Here is a 20,468-nt window from a genome sequence, read left to right as displayed (position 1 = left end):
GACGCCTGCTGCAGTCCACCACACACTTGATTGATGATTGGCGGCAAGTACAGTTCGATTGATGTCTGGTTTGTCTGCTATTAAAATAGCCTTCAACAGCAGCCTGTACTTATACTATATAGTATCACATTTACCCGATACCATTTTTTTCAGACTGAGTACTTTCTTTTAAGTACTCGCCGATACCGAGTACCGATACGAGTACCTTTTATTTTTGTTGAGTAACCACTTATTTTACCACCTCCCGTCTACACTTATCAGTCGTCATTTATGCTTGTAGATCAGCCGTTTTGGGCGCTTTGCTCATTTTGCTGCCGTGTTGGGTCAGACTTGCTCCCGTTGCATTGAGCGTTCAGCCAGTGTCAATTGAATGTTTAGTACTCGTCTCAAAGTATCGGGCCCGGTTCAGATACTCGAGTACGAGTACTTTAGGCTAGTATCGGCCGAGTACCCGATGCCAGTATCGGTATCGGAAACAACTCTAATTTACTTGGCAACGACACTAATCCATCTTCTGTTGTATTACTATCTATGCGTCACTATTATTGTAAGTGCCACAGATTCTTCTTAGGGATTCTGAGATGCATGAGCCCCTCCATTGTTTGAACATGCATGTGGTCACTCAGTACTCATGTGTGTAATGTACGGAGGAAGATCAAAGCCAATGCTATGCCTTCGGTACCGGCGTGTTCCTGTCTGCCGGTCCTATTTTCAATCGCTGGCACATGTTCTGTCCGAACGTGTACGGGTTCGATAATCGTGTGCAATGAAGTGTTTTGGCAAGAAGAGGCCCGTGGTTATTTTGAGGAACCAGTGGTTCTGCAATCTCATTCATGAAGCGGCATCATATATTCCTGTGTCAAGTGCGACACCAAGTGGTTGAATTTGGTATTACTTGTCGATCTGGTCTTATTCTCAAACCTGTTTTAGTGCATAGTAGACCAAAGCGGTGACAGTCACGTGGGCAATATATGACACTGGGTCCCTGCACCCATCTTTGAGAACCAATGTACTACACTGTCCCCCCTGCATTTGATGTACTGTATGTGTTCACCTTGCTAAATGCCTACATTGTGTCCAAGCAGGATGGAAATACACCCAGACAGCTGGCAGAAAGCATGCAGAAGTTTAAACCAGACAATAGGAAGTGTGCCCAGCTCCTCCACGAGTACCAGTCCAGTTCTCCGGACGCAGAGGAAGAGGAAATGCCTCAGTTTCAATACTGTAAGTCCTTCAATTAGAGAGAGATTTTTTTTCCCCCCAGTTCTGTTGCTGCTTGATTGAACTGATTCTGGTCACTCCACACACACTCACACAAGTGTCAATACAGAGATGTGTGGGAGGAATCAATTGACGTAGCGACTAAATTAGGGAGGAAAAGCGGTAATTAGGGATGTGTAAATGTGTCCAAAATGAAAATCGATTTGTATAATTCAATATTAACGATTAATCGTTTTTTGGGGGGGGGGGGGGGGCATTTTTATTTAATTTTTTTATTTATTTATTATTATTAAAAAAAAAATTATGAACCCTACAAATAAAAAAAATCTTCCCCCCAAGGGGTACCCAAGTCAAAAAAGTTTGGGAACCCCTGATGTAGTTGATTAACAATAATTGTAACTCTTGAGAGTTAATAAGGGTCCATATGGTTACTAACTCCATCTTTTAAATGAGGACCACTGGTGGTCCCTGGACCACTGTTGATCCAATTGATCACCATAGCAACCCCAGCCTAGGCCTGATTAGGTAAATTCCCAACACCTGCTAAATCCTCCAAACCTGTATCTTGATTGGAATCAATTTCCACTCAGTCATGCAGCTACACAGACACATCCCAGGCACACTTTGGTAGGCCTATAGCCCTGTCCTGTTTGGATGACAATATTGCCTTTCCAACAGATTTTCATTTTTTTTTTTTAAAGGAAAAAAAACAAACACGATTATCGATTATTAATTTTCATAATCGATTTCGGGTCCTATCAACGATAATCGATTAATCGGTTAATTGGACCCATCCCTAGCGGTAATAAAACGGGTGGGGAGATGCCATAGGAATGAAAAGGAAAACATTGAAAACTAATGTTCCTTTTGTTCTCCACAGCCCTTTACTCTGGCACGGACACGACCAGCTGTCAGGAGTCCGACTGCAGTATGAGCTCCCACCTGTCCATCATAAGTGACTTTGGAGAGGCCGCTCTGAGCAGCACGAGGCGCTCCTCCATGTTTGACCTGTCTGCCCACAGCGCAGCGCCGTGGGGCCCAGAGTCTGGCCGCAGGCACGACGCCCGCTCCATGCTGTCCAGCACTCGTATGTCTGTCAATATGTCTGCCCTGTCAATGCGCCAGAAAGACGTCCTGTTTGACGATATCAGTGCTCTACCGTCGGAAGCCGCCGAGGTCAGGTTCTCCCGTCCATCGGTGGGTGCTCTCCCGGCGCCACGTAAGAGCGTGAGCTTCAGGGGCGTGGATGAGTTTTTCCCCGTTTTCGCCAGTCCCGAATCTCCCAAACCTCAGCCGGCCGCCGAGGCCAACGGCAGCCCCACCCGCGACTTCACCTTTGACCTGTCCGAGTACTCCGGCTTCCTGGATTCGGAGCGCATGGTCACGGTCTTACCCCAGCGCCAGGGCATCGACGTCACCTCCCCGGACCACGTTTACGTCTTCTGCACTCAGAGCAACGAGAACTCGGAAGAGGACTTGGAGAAGACGGTCATCAGTCTCAGCAGTAGCAGTCACTACAGCAGCTGTGAAAGTGACCATTACACCACCACCCTAGAAGGGCCCCAGACCCCCACACCACCGCCGCCGCCAAGCCCCGAGGTGGACGAGAGAGACGTGAGTAGAAGCGCTGGTACCGAATCTGACGACGACGAGACCCACATCTTTCCACACGCCGACTCTGCATTTAGACGGCAGGGAGGAAACGTTCCTCATGCTGACACGAGAACCCATTTAGAAGAGGTGGTATCAGATTTGATAAATAAACTAGTGTTATCCAACCAAACGGCCCCGAGCGACGACGATGCTCAGGAGGCCGAAGTCTGCCCTGGAGGGGTGTGGTCTGTACATGCAGCGAGTCAAGGAGACGTGTGCACTTCTCCCTCGGCCAGTGTGACCGCGGCAGGACCGGAGGAGGACTTTGAAATGACCTTCACCCATAGTCCTTTCGTAACGGGAAGGTCGCGGTCGAGGCAGAGCCGCTGCTCGGCATCCGAGAGCCTCCTATCCTCGACCAGTCTGTTTGAGGAGACCCTTCCCACGCCGGTGCGGTCGAGCCGCCGCACCCCCAGGTCCCAGAGCGGCAGCGACAACGTCTTTTACAGTCCGCCCGGCGGGCGTTACACGCCGCAGTCCGCTGGAAACGCGGGGCGTTTGCCCTTCGACGAGGAGGATGAGGAGGAGACGCAGTGCAGCGCCCTGGGAGCAGGGTCAAGTGTCGGCGACACGCTTATCATCTCCGGGAGCCAGAGCGGCGACGACACACAGACTTTGTCGCACACGGTCATACTGGAGAATAAAGACCACTCCTCGACAACGGACGACTATAAAAAACACCACCAAGAGATTATTCTGGCTATGCATGCTGAGGCGAACGGCAGAGACTTCCTCACCGATGACCTGACGAGCACGGATGACGCTGCAACGAGGCGTGGCGCAAAATGCCCACCTGACTCGGACGGATCCGCCGGCAGCCTGAAAAGACCAAACGCCTGGATGACGGACGACTGCGGCAGCTCTCAGTCCTCCGCGTCTGCGTCTGCGTCGACGTACTCCTCGTCGTCACAGTCTTCATCCGGCGCCTCCAGCTGCTTTTATTCCCCGCCCGGGAGGTCCCAGGGGGACGACGACCCGCCCTGCACCCCCGGCACGGGCTGCACACCTCGCTACAGCATGAGCAGGCTGTCGGTGGGCCGCGGGCGGCCGGCGCGGACCCACAACCTGTCCAGTCTGTCGTACACCCCCGGAGGGCGGCCCCACCTCCTGGACCTGGACCAGCCCGTGGAGTACCTCTACACGGACAGCGAGCGCGGCCTGGAGCTCATCGAGACGCACATCCCCTCCTCCTCCAACACCTCCGTGTGCTCCAGCAGCGACGAGACCGTGCTCTACGACTGGCGCGCCATGCAGGTAGATTAGCATTTATCGTGATTTAACAAACACTCACAATAATCCTATCGTATTTTTTGTTTACCGTGGAATTGTCACAGACCAGGATGTATTAGCTTTTGTTGAGCTGCAAATTCAGTACCACTTAAACCCTCTATTCTATACTTGATACAATAGACCTCTAAAGAGCGCATTTAGTACACTCTTATTTCACTACACAAATTGATTCACCAAAAATAGCAGATCTACAAGCTTACAACGCATTGCAACGCGCTGTAAGCTTGTAGATTGGCTATATTTGGCTAATGTCCCCATCCCCCACCACCGTAATATGGATACAAGGGATTCAAGTGGTTAACAAAAGTGGCATTTTAATTTAGAAGCGCATCTTGATTATCGCGACAATTCCGTTAATCGCAATTATTTCATTGCCACAATAATCCTGCCATGCGGTCCTGTCCGTACACGCAGGTGGAGGTGGCGAGGACACTGAGGAGCAAAGGGAAGGAGAACCGGCAGCCGCCGAAGGTGAAAGTGGCGGAGGAAGAGGAGCTTCCGGCCGCAGTCAGAGGGCTGACGGACAGGGATCTGAGGCGCAGGCTCCTGGACCTCGGGGAGAGCCCGGGCCCCATCACGGGCCGCACGCGCCCCACCTACACCCGCCGGCTGGGCCGTCTGCTGCTGGAGGGCAGAGAGAAGTCACCAGAGAGACCGCTGGACACTTCACAGAAAGGTAACGCTGCACGTGCTGCTAATCACATACTCGCACAGTCGCAGTAACATCCGCTGACACCCATGTGTCTGTGATCTTCTTCATGTTTCCACTGACCAGGTGTGGAGGAGTACAGTGCAGAACTGACACCACGTGTCTGTGATTCTCCTCATGTTTCCCCTGACCAGGTGTGGAGGAGTACAGTGCAGAACTGACACCACGTGTCTGTGATTCTCCTCATGTTTCCACTGACCAGGTGTGGAGGAGTACAGTGCAGAACTGACACCACGTGTCTGTGATTCTCCTCATGTTTCCCCTGACCAGGTGTGGAGGAGTACAGTGCAGAACTGACACCACGTGTCTGTGATTCTCCTCATGTTTCCACTGACCAGGTGTGGAGGAGTACAGTGCAGAGCTGCGCCGGGCCATGCAGACGCTCTCGCTGCTGGACTGCCACGCTGACGAGCTGGCACTCAGCCAGGAGTTTGACCAGCCGGACGCCAACAGGAAGTGGAGGGAGGGCATCATTAAGTCCAGCTTCAACTACCTGCTGCTTGACCCCAGGTCCGTTCTACACAGCTGGACGTCTCTTGACCCGTTTGGACCTGAGGTTGATTCTAAAATAAAAAAATAGGCTTCTAAATCATGAAAAACTGAAAAACCTATGTTTCTATATCAGTGGTTCTCAGCGGTCCAGGCACCTTGGCTGGTAATCCAGTCTGGCAGTGTGCCGCGGGTTTGACTCCCTTTACTGCATGTTTTCCCCCCCCATCTCTCCCCATTTCATGTCAGCCTACTGTCTGTCCCTGTCTGGCGAAAGCCACAAAAAATAAATAAAAAATAACATGCATCTGACCTGCCATAATCAAACGAATAACACATTAAAAGCTTACAGACGTGTGGGGACAAGGTAAACTTAACATTTCCTTTCATTGTCAATGGTATTTCATGTTTGTGTTGCGGACATTTTACGTCATATTCTTACGTCAATTTGTGGGGACAAAAGCGCCCCTCAAAAATCACACCCGTGTACTGTGAAGTGAGGTCTCATCATCGTACATCATCATGACGTAATTATAGACACTGTGTCTATTTGCTCAGGCGTTAGGACGTAATACTCTCCGTTCATTGTCAATGGGAATTTGATGTTTGTGTTGGACAAAAATAGACACTATGCTTGATTTGTGAACGGAGTGTGTGCCTGCCACTCAACGGGGTGGTGGGGTCATAGGATACATTGGCAGAGATTAAAATAGGGTGCATTTTGCATCCCAAAACGCAGTTTATAGTTGAGGGACGTAATAAAACAATGACCTCTGCATCCATGGGATGCAGTACTGTACTACTGTACAGTTTTTATTTTATTATAGTTTATTTTTCTAGCTTTAGTTATAATAATAATAATTTCTTCTTCTGTTTTCTACATGAATAATAGAACCACATCATAACCATATAAAATGAAATGGAAGTTAAATGCTGCAATTTGTAAAAAATGGCAAAATATGACTCCTAACGTCGTTGAAGTGGGACTCATGAAATGTCCCTGGGACTCATTTCTAAAAGACCATCCCGGGATTCATTACATTGAAAACCTATTTATTTACCTCACTGCATTGGATACAGACTACCACGGCTAAGGTTCACCTTGTTAAATATTTCCCTTTCTTTCAGAGTGACCAATAACCTGCCATTCCGGAGTCGCACTATGACGCCCCAGGAGCGCTTCCAGACCTTCATCGGTGCCATCTTCTACGTGGGGAAGGGCAAGCGGTCGCGGCCCTACAGCCACCTCTACGAGGCCCTGGAGTACCACAAAGGAGACAAGACCTCCAAGGTAGGACATGTTGTACTGTCTGTGTCTGTGTGTGTGTGTGTGTGTGTGTGTTCTCTCAGTAGATTTAGAAGACATTTTGTCAGGCCTTCATGGGTTTAACCCATTCTGACCGGGCACCCATTTTGGTGTCGGCATCATGTTATGCTTTAGCTATTGAAAAATAGCAGATCTACAAGCTCATATCGCGCCACCGAGTGGCGCGATACGAGCTTGTAGGTCTGCTATTTTTGAAAAAAATCGAAGAACGACTGACATTTTTAGAATCTGATCTCAGGTCAGAATGGGTTCATCAGACCAGTGTGTGTCCGGCGGAAACCTCGTATGAATCTGATCTCAGGTCAGAATGGGTTTAAGTGGTTCTGAAACGACCCTGTCTCCCACCAGAAACTGTGCTCCAAGGTCCAGCACATCCTGCAGGTGTGGAGCGGCGGGCACGGCGTGGTGTCGCTGCACTGCTTCCAGAACGTCATCCCAGTGGAGGCCTACACGCGGGAGGCCTGCATGGTGGACGCCCTGGGTGAGTGCCTGGCTGCTGCCGGGAGTTATTGCAGGGGTTCTCAATAGGGATGCACCGATCCGATCCCCCCCACAAAGAAACGTAATAACCTATTAAGCTGTATGCCTCACTGTGTGGAGTCTGGAATCATTATTTTGTGTAAGGCAACATCAAGGCTTGACTTAAACATTACTTTCCCAACTTTGTAAAACAAAATGTAACAAACACAGATATAAATGCACTGAATTATTTATTAAATAACTGTGCAACAATTAGACCAGGTTAATGTGTGAGCAGGCTAGCCTGGCTGCATTCCACATGTTATACTGTCAATACTACACTGCTGTGTCACAGAGGAGGTAGAGTTGTTTTCATACTGTAATTACACATAATTATCGGATCGGATCGGATAATGGATCGGCCCATTTGCCACCGATACCCAATCTAGAATTTTAGCTTGGATCGGCGCCGATCTCCGATACGAGTATCGGATCGGTGCATATCCCTAGTTCTCAACCAGGGGGTCCCCCCTCAGGGGTTCCCCAAATTATTTTAGGGGGTCCCCAAATGTATTCATTTTGAGTTTACATAGTACACATAGTGCATGCATAAACTTTCCTTAATGATTATATCTGGTTTCAGTATTTATTTATGATGTATTTTCTCTATTATTAATAGTATTGTAGCGGTCAATTTGTATTGGTGGTGGGGAGGGGGGGGGCGGGGCGCGAGACATGGCCAAAGACTGAAATCTCCTGATTTTTAGTCGACCACAACCCGACTAAAACGAAAACTATGACACACACACACACAGGGTTGAAGATGCTGACCAACAAGAAGCGGGGGGACTTCTACGGCGTGGTGTCCACCTGGCAGGCCCGGCGGAGACGCCAGCTGGGCGTCCACCTGCTCTACAAGGCCATGCAGATCTTCCTGGCCGAGGGCGAGCGGCAGCTCCGACCCGCCGACATCAGACAGTAGGCTGGAGGTAGGGTGGCCGACATCAGACAGTAGGCTGGAGGTAGGGTGGCCATATCATATACAACACTGTTCATCTGAGGGACAGAAGTATCGCTTGTGTGGGACAACTGGGACGGGACGGGACTGGGTTAGCGACGTCTTTCTCTGCCTAAAACGACATTGGATGACTTTTAGAAGAAATCACAGTTTTCCTAGGACGACATTGGACAACTTATTAGGTTATAATCATAGACTGTAAAAAATATGGACAAAGCGTTCCCCGGGTCTAACATGAACGTAAAATGAAGCCTGAAATCCCTTGCATTCTAATGCACTGTAAGTCGCCATCATCCTAGATCCGTTTTAGCCCAGCTGGCCATTGGCTGGCCCAGACAACGAGGCGGGACTTCCCCCCTTCTTCTCCGTTGGTTTTTATTTTGACTCGAGTGGGAGGAGAAGACTCTTGAGTGGGAGGGGAATCCCGATCATAGACTGTAACGGTAGCCACGCCCCTCAGAACATACGCGACTTTATGGTCATTTTTTAAATAAATGGGACCATAATTTTCCAAAAAGAATATTATGACATTAGAAATGAGACTTTAAACTAGTGACTGGAAGCAGAAAGTATTCATGACCATGTTTATTAAGGTAATACAGTCTAGGTGAAGTTGGGCCCAAATACATGGACTTCTATGGTTTTTCTGGGTCCAATGACAGCGCCACAACAGGGCATTATATGAACTTTCAGGAGTTTCAGGCTTCACAAAATATCTGTCTGACTGCCCCCCTGTACGTAACGGAACGTCACAGGACATTAGCGTGGCCATGTCCTGTTACTACGTAACGGAACGTCACAGGACATTAGCGTGGCCATGTCCTACTACGTAACGGAACGTCACAGGACATTAGCGTGGCCATGTCCTACTACGTAACGGAACGTCACAGGACATTAGTGTGGCCATGTCCTGTTACTACGTAACGGAACGTCACAGGACATTAGCGTGGCCATGTCCTACTACGTAACGGAACGTCACAGGACATTAGTGTGGCCATGTCCTGTTACTACGTAACGGAACGTCACAGGACATTAGCGTGGCCATGTCCTGTGGAGCAAGTAGCAACACCACCGTCGCTGCTCTGCCAGTGCTGAGACTTGTACGGTCTAATCGGTACAGATGATATTTCTCATGTGGTTAATCCAAATGTCTAGGTGTGCTGTCGGCACAGCTTGAGACTTCAACCAATTGCCTGTAGTATAATATTACATATTTCACTCCACTTTTCTTTTTGTCTTGGCTAGGTGCCAGAGATTTTAGCCTCTGTGCGACACCGAGGCCAAAAAAAAGACCTGCAGGAAACCCTATAGTCTCAATTTGTGAGACGCCTGAAGAGTCTTGGAAATGAGGGACTGTTCCTCGCAAAGGGGGACATCTGGTCAGCCTAGCTGGAGGGCAGTGTGAACCAGGACGACAACCACCATCTTTTGGAGAAAAGGAAAACGCCACTTTTATTATTATTTGGACTTTTGTGATGTTTTACTTCCGTTTCCTCAGCACTTAGTTCTGGGTCCAGTCTGTTAGTTATTAGGGCTGTGGAGAAACAGCCTTGTAGAACATTTTCTCTGTTCTCCACAGAAAGAAAAAAAACTCATTTTATTTTGTGCTCTGGCAGCTTAACTGTTTGCTTGGTGCTTGCGCAAGTTCAGACACACCGACTTGGAAATTGGTAAAAGTATGTGTTTGAAAGAGCTTTTAGACAAAGGTTGGAGAATGGAGCTCACTGGCATCATAGAGAACTTAAAAAAAAGAAACTTCAGGTACATTGATTAGTGATTAGTGTTATTTGTGTTTTACTAGGGCATTGAGATTATGGCAAAAATGTCGATCTACATTATTTGCATATTGTAATCATGAATGATCATTAATAATGATTGGTGATCATGAGGTTTGTGGTAGAAATATATTTTTAACATTCCCTTGACAGTCTTTGTCGCTCAGTGTGCTTTGTCACTGTCAGGCAGAAACCTTGTATCTCCATATTGAATCTTTTTATGTTTTATACAATGTTCTGATTATTAATCATTGTGTACTGGTCATGAGACAAGGACACGGGCCAACAGCCTCCAGTAAGGTATATGAATTAATTGCCATTTTTTACATAAAAAGATCATGATTTTCAATAACTTTTTGATTAATTGTGCAGCCCTAATTAAGCCCAGTCAATAAAGTAACAACCCTACTCCTGACAGGTTTAGACCGGGAACACCAGGTGAGTGCAGGTCATCTGCTAGAATAGAAAACTCCAAGAAGTTTACTTGGAACCACTGGTTAAGATGCAACATTTTAAAAAAAATGAATGTGTATAATTACACAAATCAGTAGAAGCAGTCATTGTATTAACCTTTGCCAAGCCTATTCTCTTAACCATGATGTGTGCTGACTGGCCTGATCAAACATGTATGTTTCTTTATTCCTGTTAAAACAGCATAATGTAGTTTAGGGTATCAGTGGACACTTTGGACACAAATAACACGGCAGCTGACGTGTTTGACTTCATTACCCAAGACTCAGTCTCTGCAAGCAATAAGCATGCCTGGCGAAGATGTGGTGTTATTGGCCAGTCTTCGCCTTGACTAGCAGGTCTGTGTTGCCAGGATGAAACTTACATTGTCTCCCATATACAGTACATACAGTCAAGTTCAATTCATAGCAGGGACCCCCCTGAGTCTATACATTTATGGAAGAATGATTGTTATTGCGTAAATATGTAAATGTATAATGTTTTACTAATAAGCTATATACCGGTAGTTGCTCAAAGTTACATAGTCCTGCTAAATGAAACTACTTGTTTTCCAGTAAAGGAAAACCAGTAATTGTCTCCACCAGGCCGAAGGCATGGGGAGAGAGTATGTTTTGCACTATGTGTGGGCGTCCGTCCGTCCGTCTGTCTGAACGGCTAATCTCCGGCACCTTTAACCCGGTCGATACCAAATTTTGCGCACACACTCCCTGGATGCAAACGATGAACCTCTGCCCTATATTTCCCAGAACGGCCTGTTATAGCGCCACCAGGAGGCCGACTTTTGTAATTTATATTTTATATATTTTATCTTTTATATTACTCCTCCAGATTCTGTCCAAGAATCCTTGCGCAAATCATTACACGGTATCTCACGGTATGTGTTCAAGACGGATCTGTCCGATATTTCATATTCCATCCTAATTGGCTAACATTGGCTTTCAAAGTTTGCAGGACTGGCCCGTTTTGAACAAAAAGTGTAATTTACGTGAAATCTTTCACAGACTTTCCTACTAGACTGAGGAATATATCCCCCCCTGTTTCACATTGGCCAACAACGGGGGGATTTTTGCAAAACACATTTTTGGAACAAAAGGCCTCAAATCATCCAATTGCCATCAAAGGCATAAGAAGAAATGGCACCCTTTTCACATTGGCCTATTATAGCGCCACCAGGAGGCCACAACCTGACCTGCCCTGGTGGAGAGCTGAGGGGCACTTTTTCTAGTTTATAATCTAATCCAAAATCAACAAAAATAAACATTGTAAAGTCATTCTTAAAAACACCTTGCTCAAAGAATGTTTATGAGCAGCAGAATCATATTGGATTCTGACAAAAATATATACAATCCTAGAAAAATGCAGCAAATGTTTCGTTGTGTTGCATTATAATCAGGATATGAATTGCCCACCTGCCTGACACATGTCTGCTTTATATCGAAAATAAGCTACAACCTCAGATGTTTTATTTGTTTTTAAACATTATTCGTGAATATTTGTGAATCTGTTTTTTTACACTTGTTTAACATGTTTACCTCTGTTTATGACATCCCCAAAATAAGTCAAAGGTACTGAAGCAGAATGTGATGTATTTTAAATTTTTATAGTTACTATCTTGTAGAGTTTATAATGTACTGTAGTGAGATGATCTGTTATCAATGCCAGTAGGCCTATGGGCCGATTCATACTCCTATTCTACCGATGTTTCGGCGCTGTAGTGCTCGTCAGAGATTTTCAGTAGCACAGAAGAGCCGACTTTAGGACGGTACCCGCTCCCCCCCATCCCCCCCCCCCCCCCCCCGAACCTCAAATGACGTCACACTGTAGGCTCTACAGAGCCGAACCCACTTTTATTCGGCTCTAAAATAGGAGTATGAATTGGCCCTATGTCTGTTATTTCCACTTTTATTCGGCTCTAAAATAGGAGTATGAATTGGCCCTATGTCTGTTATTTCCACTTTTATTCGGCTCTAAAATAGGAGTATGAATTTGGCCCTATGTCTGTTATTTCCATAGTTGTTTCAAAATAATGTTTTTGTCTTGACAGTCTGATATAAATGTATTAGTCTATTAACATTGGGTCATTGCACTCACACAGTGTTGATTAAGTTTAATGAAGTTTAATCTGCATTACAAACTCACATGCAGGTCACCACAAAGAAGGATTTTGTAAGCATATTAAATACAGTGATGAAAAATTGGAATAACATGATTTAGTGAGGATGAGTCAATCACTTGAATTGTGCACTCTAATGCTCAATTAAAGACAGACGAACATTGAAATTGAGTTGAATGAAGGATTGTGATGGTGGAGTGTAGTTATGCTACACTCCACCATCACAATCAATGTATTTTTCTTTTTGGCAGAACACTGCATTAATACTTGTTTTATATGCCTATAATTGCTGTTAAGTATGTAAATTGTTTGTTTATGTAGCTTGTTATGCCTTGTTATTTTTTTTAATGTCACGATGGGTGGGTGGAACAATGATTTGTAGATATCTTGTATTTTTGTAGCATTAATTGTCAAACACTCAAGTTTAAATTTCTGTCTAGTTAAATAATTTCAGCCTCATTCTTTTTTTATGTTATTGATGGTTTTATAATATGCTTGCTGTCTTATCATGTTTCTTTGCATTGTTTTATTAGTACTACCATATGTATATTTTCTATTTTGTACTTTTTTTTATACAATAAATATCTTAGCTGAAGTGGGCATCAGCTAGTTTGTATTTCCTGGCTTCTACCTCCCTCTAGTGGACAAATGTAAACCTTTCAAACAAACCACATCTACAGGTATATGCATGTTACATTTAGCATGTTATACTTAATACCTGTGAGTTGTAATGGGTCGCTTGTGATACACACTAATGCACTCAATGTCTTCATATGAAATGTATTAACATTATTACATTGAGATTACATCAGTTTTACAATCTTATCTATGGAACAGCCTGTAATTATTATACATGTATTAATCAAGGAGTTAAGTAACCTGCTATTATAGGGCATATGGTAAACAGTTACAGTATTCTTCTTTAATGTGTTCACAATCTTCAGCCCATTAAATATACAGTATGATTCTTATGCAGGATGTTTTTTTTTATCACATTTATCAATGGATGTAGACAGTGAATTCTGAGGCAGCCAGTAAGCCTATCTGAGTACAGTATGTGTGAAGGTCTGCGCTTCATTAGAACAAGGGTTCCCAAATGTTTCAGGTTGCGACCACCCTCCACCCCCTCCCACACACACACACACACACAAACACACTATCCTATTTGAACTGGGGACCTCCCCACCACCCTGACAAGCACTTGGAATTCTAGGCATTCGTTTGACTCGATTCCACAGATGAAAATATATGAACTACGAGCTCACAGCGTTGTGAGCTTGTAGATCGGCTATTTTCACAAGCGTTGCCTCTTTCATATGTAATATTTGACGATTAAAAAGGCCTTAAAAGTCCTTAAATTGTCACTTTTAGAAATGCGCATATACCCTGTATATTCTTATTCTTAGTGTGTTGGTTTGTTTACTGTTAAGTGAACAATGTTGCACATCAAGCTAGTCATCTGGAAAATAATTTGGCCCCCAGTTTGGGATCACTGCGTTCAATGAAAAAAAGGAAAAAGCTCACCAGCCCTCACTGTGTGTGACCTCTCTTGTGGCTTTGCTACGTAGATTTATTCGGAATGTTATGGACTGTTGTACCAAATCCCAGAGACATTCTAATGACTTATGTTGATCTTTGACTGGGTTACATTGGCTGGTATAGCAGGCACAATAATTCATGACACAACTCTTTTAAAGTTGAATTAGTCTGCAGCAAAAAAAAAACATGACTCCAACAGCATTAAAGGCTCTTATCGTGAGCCTTTCATTCCTATAGGCTAAGTCATTCTTTATTTATGACACTTTTGCCATTTGAATGTTTAATAAGAAGCTTCAAACGTTCTGGAGAATGTGTAGACTGCAGAGAAGGGGGTGGGAACCTCATTCTGTACTAATCAGTGGTTCTCAAACATTTTCACGTACCCATTTTGACCTGAGATCAGATTCTAAAAATGTCTTCTACATCTTCAACAGTTTTCTGTAAAAGCTATGTTTCTATGTCAGTCGTTCCTCGATTTTTCAAAAATAGCAGACCTGAGTCTCTTAGTCTCTGTGAGCTTGTGGATCTTCTATTTTTCAATAGCTAAAGCATAACATAATGCTAACACCTAAAGGGGTTCCCACCCAAAATGGGTCAAGGACCCCCAAATTCATTATGTATTTGGCCACGGACCACCCTTTCTAAAAACTGTTGTGCCTGGAGGAATCCTCCAGAAAATGTGTGGTGTTAGAACTGTCTTCAAATTATTGAAACATGTTTGCTAAATTCTCTAAAATTAGACAGGCTATTTATAGATGCTGTGTTAATGAACCCATTTGATCAGGGACCCCTTGAAACCCCCTTTGGACCAAAGGGGGACCACACTTTGAGAACCACGGCTGTAGAAAGTGTATCAAAGTGGGATAGCAGTAACAAAAGGCCTTAACCCATTCTGACCTGAGATCAGATTCTAGAAATGTCAGTCGCTCTTCGATTTTTCAAAAATAGCAGACCTACAAGCTCGTATCGCGCCACTCGGTGGCGCGATATGAGCTTGTAGATCTGCTATTTTTCAATAGCTAAAGCATAACATGATGCCAACACCAAAATGGGTGCCCGGTCAGAATGGGTTAATATAGTCTGTACTTGAATTGGTGACAAATGGAACCTGTTTCTAAGGAGAAACAGCGTTCATTATTTTCACAGGAAAAGATTGCTTCAAAGGACAATGGGTATGAAATAAATGACTCCGAAGAAGCCTGCAAGTGAGACATAATTTTAATAATTCACAAAGAGACACATAAAGCCAACAGTATATTGTTGCTGTCGGGGCAGAAATGTCTCATCTCCATATTTTATCTTTTTGTGTTTCGTGAATCATACTACAAAGCGTGTCCCAAAAGCATCAAAAGTAGAAGATCTGCAAGCTCGCAACGCAAGCAGAACGCGACACGTTGTGCGCTTGTAGATCTGCTACTTTTGCTATTTTTTTTAAATTTGAATCCTGAAAAGCAACAGTTTTGGGCATACAGGGTTTCCACCCTACAGGGACGATATGCTATACGAGAACATTAACCCATTCTGAACAGGCACCCATTTTGGTGTCAGCATCATGTTATGCTTTAGCTATTGAAAAATAGCAGATCTACAAGCTCATATCGCGCCACCGAGTGGCGCGATACGAGCTTGTAGGTCTGCTATTTTTTGAAAATTCGAAGAACGACTGACATTTTTAGAATCTGATCTCAGGTCAGAATGGGTTAATGCTGCTGCTTCCAGTCATTTGTAATGCTGCTGCTGCTTCCAGACATTTCTTACATGGCTGTTTTCATTTTATATGTCGCACTTGATTAAACTGAGCAGCCTCTGACCTCTGTGACTGCACTGTCTGCGATCCCGCTCAAATCTCCTTCTGATCAAAGTGATAACAGAGTAGACCATCACACACCACCACTTTTGTTCACTGGGATTTATTTATTATTAAATGAAGCTTACAATACACCAGAGACGTACTGTACTCTGCAGCATTATCAAGTTTTATTATAATGACATTAATGTGCGGTCCTTACCTGGTTTAGAGAGCTGGCAGGCAAAAAGACGAGACAATACATTTACACACAACATCATGAGGAAGTCTGTTTCTTTTATTCTTTTCTTTTTTGTGAATGTTAGCAGCCCAATAATAATACCTGAAGTTTGGAAGGCTCAGTCCACCCTCAGCTCTAATTCTCTGCAGTAAAGGCAATCTGATTCTTGGGGTTTTACCTTCCCAAATAAAGGATGAAATCATAGTCTAATTTAGTAAAAAAACGATTTTGGGAGGAATATTGGGAGACATTGGAAAAGATACAAGTATCTAGGTAATATGTTCATTTTAACAGTCTGTTTCAAAGTGACAATTATCTACCATTTGACAGTTAATTCACAGTGACGTCTTTACTTACACAATGGTCTTGATTACAAAAACAAAATGTCTACTCTTATTATATTTGTCATGGTTTATAGGCAGGATAATTACTTGTTGACAAATAATTTCAAGGATTGAAGTGGGTGATTTTGCTTTTGTCTCCAACATAGATCAGTATAGCATTTTACAAAATATTTATGGGCTCACATTTAATAGTGTTTTTTTGGCATTGACCATTGGAACATATACTTACAAGTTACATTTCTGTTTACATTTTGGGCTTTGCAAACAAAACATGCACAGGGCAGATATGACAAATTTACAAGAAATGGAGACAATGGACGGTATGAATAATCAAAATAAATTATCGAATTTGAATCAAACAAATGTGGAAACAGAGTTTCAACAGATGAATATTATACGATGAACACAAACAATTCTGACGGTTATGGAAATAAAATAATTGCGATTATCTCAAATAATCACGATCATGTGGTAATTACGACAGGCCGTATATATATATAGCTCCTGATATACAATGATTCAACTGTTTTTGCACCATTTATAACATATCTTCCAACCCACTGTATTAGCCCCCCCTCCTCCTCATAGTCAGTACTAGTCACCCATCAGGCCCCTCCGGCAAGTTCTGATGGAGACGCATTCTGACCCGGCCGTCAATTCGAATCCCCCTGTGCGAGTCTCTCGGGGGAAGGAGGGAGGGAGGGAGGGAGGGAGGGAGGGAGGCAGAGACATAAATAACACCATCATCAGCATATCGGGGCACTATTCCTTGTGACGGTCGGCCGTGGAAATCTGGGACACAGTTGGCATTCATTGTTCAGTGAGCTCTCCACACAGCTAAACCCACCGACAGCAATGAATGTTGATTGTGACCTTTTTAGATGTTGTTGTTTTTTTGGGGGAGGCGAGACGTCGATTTTGATCTTGTTTCATTTGCAGGCGGTTGATGTGCTGAAACTGAAGGATACTCGCAGGTCACACAGAAGAAAAACGGTTGTTAAATTGTTATTTAAAATGGCTATATGGTTCCATGAAGAGCCTTCACCAAAGAACCATTGTATTTAGTGAATGGCTCTTCATATTCCTCATATGGTTCTAGACCTAGAAACACCCTTTTCTTTGTCAAAGTTCTTTTCGAAACCAGAAATGGTTCCTCAAAGAACCATTTTGACGGTTCTTTCGCCTTTAACCACTTAAATCATGTCTATATAGCAGATCTACAAGCTTGTATTGGAACTAGGATTTGGTCAATATTGGTTGGTTGGACGTACATGGGTTTCAGTGGTTAGGAAGCGTTCTTCATGGAAACATTTAAAAAGAAGGGTCCTATATGGCGTCACTCTGAAGAAGCCATATTGTTCTGCGTGTACAGGGCGGGTGAGTCGGGGACAGAGAGATGGCGTGACAGAGGACATGGTGGAAGGGCAAAGATAGGTTGTGGATGTGCTGTTTTTCACATCGTCGGCTCTGGGCGGGGTAGGAGGGAGAACAGTGTGTCTCCCTGTGTGTGTGTGTGTGTATGTGTGGGTGTGTGTGTGTGTGTGCGCGAGCACTCCCTGTGTGTGTGTGTGTGTGTGTGTGTGTGTGGGTGTGTGTGTGCGCGAGCACGTGCGTGTGCGAGCAGAAGTCCGGCAGAAGTGTTGTTTGTGTTCCGAGACGTTATTGAGTGACAGGGGCCGGCCACGGGGTACAATCAACGGTCGATGGTTTTTTCAATTTAGCTGAAAACTCACCGACAGCGTTGAATGTTCACCGGGGCGAGCAAGGACCTGATGGTGAGCCGGGCTGACAGTCTGCTTAGAGATGCGGGGGTGGGGAGGGGGGGAGGGGGTATCTCCGTAGGCGAAAAAGCTTCTCGCACACACACACACACACACACACACACACACACACACACACTATCGCTTGGCCTCTATCTTTTTTTACTCTATCTGAGTGCAAAGGGGCACACAAAAAAAGTAATGAGGGCCTGGGCCGTGGCTCAGCGGTCCAGGCACCTTGGTCGGTATAGCCCGAGCCTGGCAGTGTGCCGCGGGTTCGACTCCCGATCCCGACGGCCTTTACTGCATGTCACTCCCCCCCATCTCTCTCTCCCCCATTTCCTGTTAGCCTACTACTGTCTGTCCCTCTATAAAAAATATAAAATAACGTCGAAAAAAACCATAATGAGCATTTCTTACCTCCCGAACCACTCCCCATTTCTGACCAGACTATAACGTCTATTTTGAACGATAAGATTAGCCATCTTCAAGAGTATGATGAGGTTTTTTTTTAATATCTTATCATCTTTAACCCATTCTGACCGGGCACCCATTTTGGTGTTGGCATCATGTTATGCTTTAGCTATTGAATTTTTTTTTTTTAGAATCTGATCTCAGGTCAGAATGGGTTCATCAGACCAGTGTGTGTCCAGTGGAAACCTCGTATGAATCTGATCTCAGGTCAGAATGGGTTAATATTATCAGACTATGTTGCAGAGGGTATATAGTGCTTTTCACAACACCTGCACTGGTGTCAGTTAAGTCAGACCAAGAGTGTTAGAAACACTGTCTTTCCGGGCCTTGTCTTCTTCAGCTGATGTCATCAACTGGATTTACATTCTGTACCTTTAATTAGGGAAGGTGGAGAAAAAGTAGGGGAAAAGCTCCCCCTCTGAGTAACTTCAGGGTTCAAAACATGGTGGGATGAATACATACATATGTCTGTGGATTTTGAATAACACCGTCAATGATTTATTACTTTCATTATTAATTAAAAGAGTTTCATTCGTCTGAATCGTCTCCCACTGGCAGTGTTACTGTGTTTTTTGGTGGTTTGGCCTTTTTCTGACAGTTCTAAAAGTCATAAATAATGTGTTTTTCTAGCGTCTATGAGACTGTTTGCATCTGGTCATCTTCACCGCAAGACAAAACTGAAACGTGTGTCTTGTCGTCTTGTGTGGGGAGGAGGAGGAAACACATTTTGTTTTTGCTTCCCGGCGGCAGTTTGGAAGTCATCTTGAAGCTCCTGACTCACACAGTGAGGTTTTAGTGAACGCAGCACTTGGGTTTCTGACCCGGGCTTCATCAGCATGTGAGCTAGCGAAGCAACGTCTGCATTTACAAACAATTTACAAGCACATAATACATTTTCAAAGTAAGAAGTAAAAGTAAGCACATCCTGATGCCAATATATATATATATATATATTTTTTACTTTGAACTCAAGTCATATTTTGAACAGAGTATTTTTATATTGTGGTATAGGGCCTATATTTTTTACTTAAAAAAGTAAGTTACTTAAGTTCTTCCACCACAGGCAGGATGCAACGAGGGCCAAAACGTGACGAGGTTTGACGCATCTCTTACGTACGTACAGTACAGACAGTACGCAGCCAGATTGATAGCCATGTGGCGTTTCGCTATGATGTGGCGAGGAGTTTTTTTTTCTTCTTTTCGTCACATCCTTTGCCCGTAAGGGAACCGTCACGGCCATTTCTCATGAGAGGAATGCATAATTACAATTAGTGCACGACACTACAGTGCTGAATCATAACGGTTACTCGTCTAGAGTCGTCATGAAAGGTAATGCGGACATGTTTACAAAGACAAAATAGAAACCACTGCACAGCGTTGCTGCAGGTCCCAGTCAAAGTGTGGTTGACTGATTAACGGGGCGTGACAGACAGCCAGCGTCATGGGAGTGACCAAGAGAAGGCGCGTTTGGTTCGTCACCCATCTCTGTGTGACACCATGTGTCCGCACAGCTTTGTGTCCTCTGCGATATTTAAACTTTTTGTGGTTTTTTTTAATGATTTTCTTTTAATGATTAAGTAGGGCATTCATTTTTTAAATGAATGTCCTACTTAATCATATACTACAGCGTCACACAAAATCATCAAAAGTAGCAGATCTACAAGCTCAAAACATGGCGCAAAGCTATCTGCCGGCGATCAACACAATCGTCCAAAGACAGAAACTTGAGTCGAAATTATTTTAAACAACACTTGCAGCTTAGTCGTAGCAGCTACACACTTTGAGCGTCGCTCTGTGTC

At 44.4% G+C, this 20,468-nt stretch overlaps 1 protein-coding gene across 1 annotated transcript in view; it reads left to right on the top strand.

The window, feature by feature from the left end:
* The window catches only part of LOC310860857 (uncharacterized protein), a gene marked incomplete at its 3' end in the record, with an annotated part of 84,185 nt that overhangs the window by 6,034 nt on the left and 57,683 nt on the right, over nt 1-20,468 (top strand). The window contains exons 4-10 of the mRNA XM_083768047.1: nt 1,086-1,224; nt 2,102-4,128; nt 4,579-4,840; nt 5,212-5,383; nt 6,491-6,653; nt 7,038-7,170; nt 7,964-8,126. Coding sequence (XP_083624173.1) covers nt 1,086-1,224; nt 2,102-4,128; nt 4,579-4,840; nt 5,212-5,383; nt 6,491-6,653; nt 7,038-7,170; nt 7,964-8,126 — 3,059 coding nt within the window. The remainder of the gene's footprint in view (nt 1-1,085; nt 1,225-2,101; nt 4,129-4,578; nt 4,841-5,211; nt 5,384-6,490; nt 6,654-7,037; nt 7,171-7,963; nt 8,127-20,468) is intronic.

The sequence above is a fragment of the Protomyctophum parallelum genome, assembly GCF_964188405.1.
Source record: "Protomyctophum parallelum genome assembly, chromosome: 6".
NCBI classification, from domain to species: domain Eukaryota; kingdom Metazoa; phylum Chordata; class Actinopteri; order Myctophiformes; family Myctophidae; genus Protomyctophum; species Protomyctophum parallelum.
The sequence above is the reverse complement of the archived record's forward strand: the minus strand, read 5'-3'. Positions and strand labels throughout refer to the sequence as shown.